At 45.8% G+C, this 12209-nt stretch overlaps 1 protein-coding gene across 1 annotated transcript; it reads right to left on the minus strand.

The window, feature by feature from the left end:
- Window positions 1-4427: 4427 nt before the first annotated feature.
- Window positions 4428-8810, minus strand: SLC25A4 (solute carrier family 25 member 4). Its single transcript, XM_007177872.3, has 4 exons — window positions 8590-8810; window positions 6510-6996; window positions 5843-5983; window positions 4428-4938 (listed from the first exon to the last, which is right to left on the minus strand). Exons 1-4 carry the CDS (start codon window positions 8698-8700, stop codon window positions 4781-4783), a joined length of 897 nt encoding a protein of 298 aa, XP_007177934.1. The 5' UTR covers window positions 8701-8810; the 3' UTR covers window positions 4428-4780.
- Between the last annotated feature and the right edge of the window lie 3399 nt (window positions 8811-12209).

Genomic DNA, 12209 nt, shown 5'->3' on the forward strand with positions numbered 1-12209 from the left:
TCTGGGTTTTGCCTGATGACTGGGACTAGCACCTGTCTAACCCCTAATGGTGGTGACTCTTCTTCAAGGCCATCTCGGTCATCTTCTCTGTTGTTGTTTTTTGTGTTTTTTTAAAATTTTATTGATTGATTGATTTTTGGCTGTGTTGGGTCTTGCTGCGTGCAGGCTTTCTCTAGTTGCGGCGAGTGGGGGCCACTCTTTGTTGAGGTGCGCGGTCTTCTTATTGCTGTGGTTTCTCTTGTTGCGGAGCACGAGCTCTAGGCGCGCAGACTTCAGTAGTTGCAGCATGCGGGCTCAGTAGTTGTGGCTCACGGGCTCTAGAGCACAGGCTCAGTATTTGTGGTACACAGGCTTAGTTGCTCTGAGGCATGTAGGATATTCCCGGACCAGGGCTTGAACCCGTGGCCCCTGCATTGGTAGGCAGATTCTTAACCACCACGCCACCAGGGAAGTCCCTCTGTTGTTTTTATACTTACTCATTTTATTGATTCTTAAGGACTGTTTACAAAAAATGCTACATTTAAGATAGTTTCCAAATTTCTATCTAGTCTTCTTTCCTTTACTTTTACATAGTTCTTTACTTTTAGGATCCCTTTTAGATGTTTTCAGTTACTTCAGAATCCTTATATCCAAAACTGAAGTCACTGACTTTCCCAAGTGCTGCCTCCTAACTTCTGTTGCCATCAGGGTAGTGTCATTTTTTCTCAAACATTACAGCTCAGCATTCTTGTTGATTAACATTTTTCTTCAGTGTCTGAATTATGTCCTGTCATTCTTCAAAATGTAACACATTCCTCACTTTCACTGCCGTCCCTCTAATCCACACCTTTATCACATCGTATCTGGATTACTAAAATAGGCTTTTAGCTAGAGAAAGCTTAGGAAGCACTCACTTTAGATTATATATCATGTGGTTTGGTACTTAAGTCATATGGTCTCAGGTATTGACTTTAGTCTGTGTTTTACATCCCAAATAAAGCAAGAGAAAATCCCTGAGAGCAGAGACCCCATCATGCTTTTGGATCTGCCACAGCATCCAGGCACATGTGAGACCACAGAGTGTCACTCAGTAATATCTGGCTCATCGATATTTGCAAGAAATTGCAAGAAATAGGGAAACTGAACTACAATAAAATGTTTAAAGATGCTCTAGTAAAGGGCTACAAGAATTAAAAATGAATAGAATACAGAAAAATTATATTCTACAAAATGTCTTATGAGACATAGGTAACATTAATACACACACTGTACATTAACAATTATAAAACAGTAGATTCTCATTATTTGTGGTAGTCATGTCCTATAGTGTTAGCAGGAGCACTGAATTAGCAAATACTGGTTCACTGCTCCTAAGGGAAATACAGGTTAGGTTCCTTTGAGCTTCTGGTCATATTTTTGTCAACCAACCAATACATAACCTTGTTTTACGTGTGTTTGTGTTTAAAGCCACATATTTAATATAAATGGTTGATCCATTAACATTAAACTCATGGCCAACAGCACTCATGCCTGAAGGAAGCTCATCTAACACACTTATCTCCTCCGTAAGGCACAGCACAGCCTTCCAGCACTTAGAAACCCTGGACATCACGTCATCACTACGCTTTGGGGCCACTTTAAACGATGAAATCACCAACAGAAAGCACAAAAAGGTGAAAAACATGTCACTGCATAGGTCACGAAAGGCCCCGTTTTCAGAATGGGAGCAGAGCGGAAACACGAAGGTCATGGACTACTTTGACCTCAGCTGGGAAGGCACGTGTCAAGCAAGTTTTTCATTGCTCTGTTCATGTCCAGGAATGAACACACAGGGGTTAGAAATAAATTTTAGAGAGGAGTCTAATTTGCAAATATGGAATCTGCAAATGAGGACCAAGTGTACTTTTTCATGCACTGATAAAAACTGATATTCAAGAGAAGCAGAAAAATGAAAGGAGTTTATGGCATGATAGATTTTGTAAAATTGTATTTAAGGACTTGAAATTTGAATTTAAGGCAGCCATCAATTTTCATCCATAACATTATATTGGGGTCAATGCATGACCCCAACGTGGTTGTCCACTTACTACCCTCTGCGTGTTCAAGATCCCACCCAACTGGAGGACTCGACTTTCCCCAAATACTCCCCAGGTTCTCTGTGTTTTTTTCAGATGCACCTTTTCCTCATTCATTCTTGCATTCAACAAACACGTATTAAACACCACCCATGTCCCAGGCACAAGGCAGTGAAAATGATGATCACCGTCCTGAGTTTGCGTTGCACGCTGTAGGTGTTTTTAAATTTTGCCTCAGCACAGTCTATGGTCCATATTCTACACAAAGTAAAACAGAATGGAAGCCATTATTCAGTTAATTGAGGTTTAAACACAAACCATGGAGGCGAGCCTTCTTTCAAAGTTACACCCTTATGAGCTGCCTTCTTCTCTGTCAGCCTCCATACTTTTTCCCATACACTCAAAATACAAAATATGGTGGCTAAAAAGACAGAAGATACCCATAGGTGAGGCTTTTAGGGAGACTATCCATAAAAAATGAAAAGGGCTTATTGGGGGTGCTGGTAAGAGAAGGGGTGCATTTAGGGAGAGAGCTTTGCAGGAAAGAGGGCTAGTGAGGAATCCCTGGGGGCGGGACACTCCATTCCCAGTTGTTACTTTAAACACTTCTCAACCCTCCAGACCTTCAAGCCTGACAGCTCTGCACGGTGAGAAGACTGCAGAGCTAGGATGGTAAGGGGAGGTACTGCCTGTCGAGGCTGAGGGGTCTGGGGGTTCTGGGTGCGCTCAGGAGCTGGGCTGAGGACTGATTCCACAAGGCTCCTTATACAAATCTCCGCTCCCGATGCCTCAGGGGTAACACTCGCGGGGATGGGGGAGGCCAACATCTGGGTCACGTGCAGAAGGGGGACAGTGACACTAATAAATGCTCAGTCCCCTTCTCCACTTCCCGCTCCTGCCAGGGAGGGCCTGCTGTTCGCTCACTGCCCACACTGCCCACCTGCTTCTCATACCCCACATCCCGCACCCCCGGCTCACTCTTAGGCTTGAAAATACTCAAAGGGCTGCCCTTACTTTGAGATATACTTCACAAAAGTATTTGTCCTCCTAGCCTGCCCTGCTTTTCTTTTCTCTCCATCAGCAACAGAATTTGGGCCGTTTCTATCATCCTTAGCATTGGAAAGCCAATGAGGACAAGGTATCCAGAAGGCGCCTAACAAACAGCATTTGTAGCCTGGCCTTGAGATGGCCTTAAGAGACTTTCTTTTTAGCTCTCTGGCCTTTTCCAGAGGCAGAGACAACTGCTAGATTAGGAAGGATGTAACCTTGGAGGTGGCCAAACACAGACCTTAGTTACTAGAGTGAAATGAGGCAGCCGATTTTTTATCGGGGAGGCGGGAGTAAGGAGAATAGACTGGGAAGAAGGGTAAAGAACAGAGGGTACCGGGACTTCCCCGGCAGTCCAGCGGTCAGGACGCTGCGCTTTCACTGCCATGGCCTGGGTTCAATCCCTTGTCAGGGAACTAAGGTCCCGTAGCCAAAAACAAAAACAATAAAACAGAGGGTACCGAGACGCCCCTCAACCACCTGTCAGGAGAACCATAAAAGACATGTGCCTGCCCTCCAGGCTTCGCCAGCAGGTAGGGACTTGTTTCCTCCAGGTCACTCCCAACAAGCAAGGACCATATGAACTGCGTATTCTTCTGGACCAATAATGCTTACTTTCCTCTTGCAAACAGGTTTATGAGAGTCAAATCCAAAACTGACTTTTCCTCTAGGTCTTGATAAATTGTTGCAGAAAAGAAGTGCTGGCAGATACTTTCTATACCCATGTATTTAAATCGAGTTATTTTCTTTCAAGGCCCACCTTCTACCACTTCCCCCAGTTCATCTCCCGGCTCCTAGTCCTACTCAGCCAGGATTCACTGTATTAAACGTTACATTATTTAACAATGCCATGTCACTCCTCTCTCCTAACCCCACTTAAGCTTTTTCAGAATAGGCTCCTGCCTTTTTGTATCTTCCACAGGACCTAATAGGCATTAAATACCAGCTTGCTAACTGATTTTCAAAGAATACTGTCTACCTGTCATAAAATTCCAAGTATCACAGTTCTCTAAAGGCACTAATACAGAGCACTTCCTAATCACGCAAAGCTCTTGAAACTGTGATTTAAAGCTTTTAGTGGAACGTCAGAATTCCTGAAGACAGTATGAAAGTGCATAAAATAAGGTAAGATTATAGAAGCTACGATCCGTGTTACCACTAAGAGTCTAGAGCAGCATCGCAGGAGTAAGGTGAAGAGAGACGGCATAACCTATTTCAGTTTGAAAACCAGAACCTTAAGCCCTGTAGGTGCTCACATGATACACAGTATAATATCTGACATTTAGAAGCTTGGCCACGGAGTTATAAATGAGTCATGCTAGAAAATAAGATTGATGGTCTTATGATTTTAATCCATTTGGCAGTTAATAAGAATTCAGTAAAATAGCATGCATTAAGTGGTCTTCACTGACATTTCACATTCAGTTATTCATTATTGTATCTTCAGTTAATTATATAAGTATGATAAGTTATTTTCTATTTGCTGTGGGAATTTAAATGTAAAATAAATACAAAATACATTTGTGGTTTAATGAACACTCAATGAAGCCTTTTTTTTTTTTCCTGAGGTATTCCTTTCAATCTGGTTTCATCCCAGATCTTTCTTTTTACTTCCCTTAGGAAGAGTCTATTAAACCACACGATGGATTTGGAACCAATGAACTTGAGTTTTAATTACATCAGACATACTTTTTGATCTCATCATACAATACCAATACAAAAGCACCGCCCATGCCTCTCAACACGTTGGACCAGGCGCCTTTGAAGAAAGCCTTGGGTCCTTCGTCTTTTGCAATCTTCCTCCAGCAGTCCACTGTCCCAGAGTACATAATATCCGCTGTGGAAACAAATGCTGGTAAGGGCTCCATAATTCTGGGGGAAAGAGACTTTTCCTCCAAAAGACATCTGCCCACACTGTCACCAGTGTTATAAAGGTCACTTTGAGCCTTCCGCCCAGCTCTATGCACATTCAACAGGACGTCCCCTCCCCTTGCATAACTGCTGAGGGGGGGTCTCTGGTGATTCCTACTTCAGCTCAACTCAAGATCAACTGAAGAACTGGGGCGATGAACCAGCTAATTCACAGAAGTCAAACAGTGAAACAGGAAGGGAGCTGGGTACAGCGGAAGTATTAAGCTGGGTGGTCCCCTTTGTTATGGATGAGAAAACTAAGGCCTAATCTCAGATTATACTGCCTAAGGTTAAAATAAGAGACGCAATTATTAGGTTGAACCATAAGAAACTGCCAACATTCGATGTTTTTTACTGTAAACATGGCAATTTCATATGTTTCAACCTATGGAAGCCAAAACTTCTCCTATCGCAACGGACTGCTTCAGGCCATGTCTCCCCCAGCTAAATCACCCTCCCCAATAATACTTGTAATAACTAGATAAGAGAAGAAGTATTTTTAAATAAACTAGCTGCCTACTTCAATTCTTTCCCCTTGTTTCTGCACCCAGGCTCTAAGGGAAAAGGGCCTAAGGCCTCTATGATGCTAGATACCTAGTTAAGTTCACTTCTAAATATCCCATTTTTGGTGTTCTTATCGTTTCTTTGATAAAAATAAAAAATCTTTTTTTAAAGGAATAGTTGAGAATGTTGGGGAGGATTCATTATCATCTTTCTTTCCTAAATTCTTAGCACAATTTTAACAACTTAGAATAGTGAAGGCTGTAAAGAGCACTGACTGGTATTCTCCTTGAGCAAAAAAATAAGATTCTGAGAGGTCTCAGGCTTACCCCCTTTCCGACCAGACTGCATCATCATCCTACGGCGGACAGTGTCAAAGGGGTAGGACACCAGCCCTGCGACCGCCGTCACAGTCTGGGCAATCATCCAGCTCACGATAATGTGCACATTCTTGGGGTCAGGCAACATCCCTGTGGGCAGAGCCAAGAAACCAAATGACCATGACATGATTCCTCTGAGCAGCTGAGCAAAAAGCAGGTGGGGATGGAGAACAGGCCACCACACCTCCAACTCCATGCCCTACCCTTCCAGAAGAGTCCGCCCTTCGTGGGGTGCCTCGTGAGTAACCAGGCAGCCGACAAAAGTTGGTGGCACCCTCCCTGGATCCGCAAAGCCAGAGCTGTGCCCGGTGCACAGGGCATGTTGAAGTGGCTCCAAGTTAAACTTGGTAACTGATAGAGGGAGCTGGGCTCCCCCTTCGTCCGTCCTCGCTGAATAACTCAGGGCCAGTTTATTTCAGTAGAGGACAAGGAGAATCCCCCAGCTATTGATCCACGCCTCAACACCTCCTCACTGAGAAGCCTCAGTTTAGGCCAGGGACAAGGGGCAAACAAGATTAACAAATACAAAGTCCTTTATCAATTAGAGATCCCTCAGGATCCTCTCTGCACACACCCTCCTCCTCCCCACTCTGCACCCCCGATGCCCTTCTCTCACCCTTGGCCGTATCATAGACTCCAAAGTAGGCGGCTCTGTAGATAATGATGCCCTGCACAGAGACGTTGAAACCCTGGTAGAGACCCCTCAGGCCATCAGACTTGAAGATCTTGGTGAGACAGTTGCCCAGACCAGTGAACTCACGCTGGGCAGCACCCTTGCCCACGTCGGCGGCCAATCTGGTCCTAGCAAAGTCCAGCGGGTAGACAAAGCAGAGAGAGGTGGCCCCAGCTGCCCCACCGGAAGCCAGGTTACCCGCAAAGTAGCGCCAGAACTGCTTATGGCGGTCCACGCCCCCCAGGAAGATCTGCTTGTACTTGTCCTTGAAGGCGAAGTTGAGAGCTTGGGTGGGGAAGTAACGGATCACGTTGGCCAGGTTACCCCTCCAGAAGGAGAGAACGCCCTGCTCCTTGGGGATTCTCACCACGCAATCAATGATCCCTTTGTATTGCTTCTCAGCACTGATCTGTTTGCTGGCATGCTGGACCTGTGGAGGGGAGGAGGAGGAGGATGGTGGAGGACAGGCAGGGCAGAGAGAAGGAAAGATGACAGGAGAACAAGGTTTGCACTTCCTGGATTTCCTTGTTTAAAAAGTATGGGGAGGGCTTCCCTGGTGGCGCAGTGGTTGACAATCTGCCTGCCAGTGCAGGCGACACGGGTTCGAGCCCTGGTCTGGGAAGATCCCACATACCGTGGAGCAACTAGGCCCATGAGCCACAACTACTGAGCCTGCGCGTCTGGAGCTTGTGCTCTGCAACAAGAGAGGCCCGCGCACCACGATGAAGAGTGGCCTCCGCTCGCCGCAACTAGAGAAAGCCCTCGCACAGAAACGAAGACCCAACACAGCCAAAAAATAAATAAATAAATAAATAAATATTAAGAAAAAAAAGTATGGGGAAATCTAATGATTATTGAGTAAATGTGTTAGCTACTTGGATAATACGCCCCCCAAACCCAATTTTGCCTCAATTATCAGGGCATTTGAGAGAAAAGTTTCTGCTCCAAATAAACAGAAAGGATGATTTGATTACATAAAGGGAGTCATTTATTTGTTGCATTTTTTTCCTAGGTGCCAGAACTATACTAGGGGCTTACTGGGAGATAGAAATGATTAAAGATCCTTGCCCCAAAGGACACCTGCTCTGATTTGACAGACATGATCGGCAGGAGATGAGAATTCCTCAGTCTCTCTCTAGTCTCCCTGGAGACCAGGATCTCTGAGTAGTAGATGTTCTAACAGCAGGAGAAGGAATCCACTAGGCATTCAAGCCTGAAATTTTTCAAGCGGATTATCCAAGTAATTAATTATTGAGGGGTTTGTTGCCGTGGGCAATTTGTTGGGGTTTTTCTTGTTACTGATCATTTTGACTTCCAAATTGAGAACGCCCAATTCCTCATTGGAGGGACCCTTGCCTTTTGGGCAAGTGAAAAAAAAAGGATACATGGGATGATGAGGACAAGCCATTCAGAGACCAGGCTGGGGAGGAAAAGATTTGGGGACAGGATGAGTAAAGCGATCTAAGTTTATTCTGAAAATTGTTTCTTAGTCTCTCAAAACCTGTTTCTTTATGTGCGAAGTGGGGAAAAATAATATCTACCTTACAGAGGTCATACAAAGATGAACGAATAATAGATATGTCAGCCTATAGCACAGCGCATGAGACATCGTAATAATGTCGAGTAATAACAATTATTTTGATGTTTTTATTGTAAAAGGTGGATGCAGGTAAGAGGGTGCAAGGGACTCTGAAAATCAAGAGGTGAGGCCGACCCAAGAAGCCTGAGTGCCCGCGCTGTCCCCGGAGCAGGATCTGGCTGGCTGCAACCTACTCCGGGTGGGTTTCCATATATAGACACTCGCACGCGCGGCGCCACCCGACACCAGGAACCCGCTACTGACTGACGCTGGACCTGTCTCTGAGCAGAGGGCACCTTCCCCTCCTCGCAGGCCGCGCGCCGGGCCCAGGCCTAGAGCGGATTTTCGGCGGCGCCCCGCTTCCCCTCGCCCCGCAGCTCGCCCGGGCCCCGCGCGCCCCGCCCCGCGCCCAGCTCGCCGCGCCCGCGCCCGCTCGGTCTTCACCTGCAGCAGCAGTTTGACCCTCTCGATGGGGGCAACCGCGGTCTTGGAGATGGCAGCGGCGACGCCGCCAGCCAGGAAGTCCTTCAGGAAGCTCCAAGCCTGGTCGCTCATGGTGACAGCCGGGCGCACACCGCCTCCGGGAGCCGCGCTCTCGCTCTCTTCGCCTGACCAGGCACAGAGTCCCCGGCTCTGTCCCTGCGCGACGCGAAGGGGCCGGTCGTTCCGCCCCTCAGCCCGCCTTATATGCCCCGCCCAGCCTCTCGCGAGAGAAGTAGGGACCCCGGGGCCGTGCGCGCCCCGCGCATTGGCTGGGCAGGTGCGTGGACCCCCCCCCGGCCGGCCCCCTCCTCTGCAGAGGGCAAAGGGGGCGAAGGCGCTTCCGGGAGGCAGGGGGTGGGCCGGGGACTGTGCCGTTACTTGGGACGTTTAAAGGGCGAATTCATGTTATCTGTCCCGCGAGCAGAGGGAACACCGTGTCTGTGCAGCATGTGGGCCGCTGTATTTATAGCACAAGGAGGCTTAGTCCCGGGCCTTACCTGGACGCAGACACAGGACCTGCAGCCTCCAGCCCAGCTCGCTTTAGCCTCGGGCCTGCACGCGACCCGTCCCTGGCCAAGGCCTGAAATGCTACTTTTTCTTCTTCTTCCTTGTAACTGTGTCCCTCACCAGAGCTCCCTGCCTGGATGTGGGCCTCTAAAGAGTTGTGTGCGTTCACACATAAGATCCGCCAAAATAAATACACTAACGTCACTTGATGCTGTGGTTGCTTCATCGAATTTGGCAACCTGCCGAATCCCCTCTTCTCACCATTCAATCGTTCAGTCCTTCATTCTGCTATCACATGTTTCTGTGTCGGGCACTCAGCGCCACCAGGACAGGCTGAGTGCAGGGGGCCACTAGGTGAATACTTATTTTAGCAAGTTGTGTGTGTGTGTGCTGTTTTTCTATTGGGTCAGCCTGTAACCCCATGATACCTAGCCCCAAAGACCTTATAGGATACAGGATACCTTTTTTTTTTTTTTTTTTTTAAATCCCTTAAGGGCTTAATGTTCCACTCTGCTCTCAATGGAATCTCAGCACATACTCTGGGCGGAATGTTCTCAGGCAGCTGGTGGCTTTCTGAGGGTCAGTGCTGTTACCCTTCCCATTGGAGTAGCTGGGTGACCGGGATGTTAAGTAAGAGAAGGTCGAATCCTTGACTGTATTTGCCTCTTTTTAATAGACACCTGGGGTGGGGGAGATATATGCTATCTAGTCCTAGGAATTGATTGCAATTAATTTGTGGAGTTTTTTTTAAGAAAATATATTACTATGAGCTTTGATTTTCCTTAACATTTTTTCTAGACAGTTCATATAATCATACAGGTTTTCAAATACAGCTGTTCCTTCCCCTAGAATGATTGCTCTAAACTCTTTACACTATCCAATTCTCTTGCCATGTTTGTTAATGTTCCTTTGTACACTGGACAAAGTTTATTCACTTTTTTCACAAGCTTGCTGTTGAATGCAGACAGACATCATGTTAGGCATTGAGTGAGCTGCAGCTTTGTGTCACTCTGGGTTTGGAGGCTTCAGTAGAGCTGAGGTCACTTAGCTGGGTGCCAGGACCACAAAGGGTACGTGTTTATCTGAGGTTGGAGAAGACTGGAGTTCAGAAATCCAGGTGAGCTGTATGAAAGCTAGCAAAGTGCAAATTTACCAAGGTCAGAGCAGGCAGAAGGTCAAGGATTCAGCATAAACAGAAAAGTCCACAACCACTTAAAACTCAAAAAGTTGGGAATTCCCTGGTGGTCCAGTGGTTAGGACTCCGTGCGTTCACTGCTGGGGCCCAGGTTCAATCCCTGGTTGGGGAACTAAGATCCCACAACTTGTGAGATGTGGCCAAAAAAAAAAAAAAAAAAAAGTTTTGTCTGCCTATATGCCTGGATTTATTTTTACTGTCGAGCTGTTCAATTATTAAAACATCACAAGAAGATTTTTTTAAACAGACATTTAAGTTAAATATTAACTTATATTAATTCAGGAAGTTTTATCATCTTTGTTACCCTTAATTTTACCAATCAGAATTTTTAGTATTTCCTAAGTGGGAGATATCATATCTCTCCTTGGCTTCTGTCCAATTATCCTGTCACGTCAGAGGAGCTGTAGCTGGAATCCTTGACAAGAGGTTTTCCATGGACATCTGCACACTGTCCTCTCCCTCCATGGGCTTTCTCAGAAAGGAGAGGCCTCAGATGCCCCCAGGAGCATGAGCTGCCTGTGATCACAAGATCTGGGTATCACTTACACAGGCAGGGGTGAAAATGGCGCTCAGTAGAACATGCGTCTGCCTGCCAATCCCGGTACTTCGTGGCTTTCTGCCAGCCTGAGGATGGACAAGGCATCTGAGATAAGAGAGAAAACTCTGCTTTCAAATGTGGCATGGTGTCCTGGAGACTGGGGTGGGGTGGGGGGAGGGCTATGTAGAAATGAGAGTAGGGTATTGAGCGGTTTTTTGGATTTTAGTGGCAGCTTTTAAAGAATTAGTCTCTTTTTACCAAATTGGGACTAGAGAACGGGAGCTGCTAAAGAGAAAAAGGCACAAGAAATTTAAAAAAACAAACAAAAAAAAACACTTAAGGACTTGGTGATGGTGGGGCTAATGCACTGCCTGTGTGTAGGTGTATCTCTAAAACTGCAAGGAAGTAGAACACACTATTACTATTTGTTCATGTGGTAAACTCCGGCCTTAAACAAAGAGGAATGAATTCTGAAAATTTATTTTTTGATCATATAAGACCATACATGAATTGCTGAATTTCAGTCAAAGATTGAAGTAGACTCATTCATTTTCATTCATTAATGCATCGTTTCCAAAAGACCAAACAAAACAAATGCTATATTTCTCCACAGTTCTCGCTCGGGGTAGCTTAATTAATTAGAACGATACTTTAATTAACAAATTCTTTATAAGAAAGCGTCTTAATAGTAAAGCCCTTATTAAAGTGCACACACACCTCACATGCCTTCAGAAATCATGTGTATTCATGCAAAACACTCCAACTACCAGCTCCTACTTAGCTCATGCCAAGAAAATTATGCAACTACAAAATGTGTCTTCTTTTTAACCTATTTGTTCATTGCAGAAACTGCTTACCCTTTAGTGATCAACTCCCTTGGGTATCCACTCTCCTCCTTCCTTTATCCATCAAAATAGAAATGATCTGAACCATTCACTCACCATTCATTCATTCATTCATTTCCTTTTCATCTTTCAACAAGCATTATTGCATGCCTACTCTAGACACCAAACACTGTTGGGCACTGGTGATACAAAAATCAGAAAGGTAAGAGTGTTGCCCTAGAGAAGCTCACACGGCAGGAACAGACATACTTGTGCTGCCTATAAGGGTGTTCCAAGGTGGTGAGACAAGGGTCCAAGTAGGGCTGTGGTTGTACGTCCAGGTGAGTGACTTTCAATGTGCTACCTGAGTCAGAACTTGTATTTTTATTTTAGGAATGCTTAGGACACAAAAGTTTTGTTAGAAGGATCTTAGGCATTATTACTTAAAGGAGGTGATTTCTGGGGCAGAGGAGCCCCTGAATCATCAAAAAGATGGTCAGAGGGATTTCTTCTCCCA

Source organism: Balaenoptera acutorostrata, chromosome 21 (genome assembly GCF_949987535.1).
Source record: "Balaenoptera acutorostrata chromosome 21, mBalAcu1.1, whole genome shotgun sequence".
Lineage (NCBI taxonomy): Eukaryota > Metazoa > Chordata > Mammalia > Artiodactyla > Balaenopteridae > Balaenoptera > Balaenoptera acutorostrata.

Coding starts and splice junctions, on each gene's coding strand:
- SLC25A4 (XM_007177872.3), bottom strand. CDS start 8,700: ATGAGCGACCAGGCTTGGAGCTTCCTGAAGGACTTCCTGGCTGGCGGC. Junction 5,984..6,509: donor AGTCTATGATACGGCCAAGG/GTGAGAGAAGGG, acceptor CTCTGCCCACAG/GGATGTTGCCTGACCCCAAG. Junction 4,939..5,842: donor GCAGTCTGGTCGGAAAGGGG/GTAAGCCTGAGA, acceptor TTGTTTCCACAG/CGGATATTATGTACTCTGGG.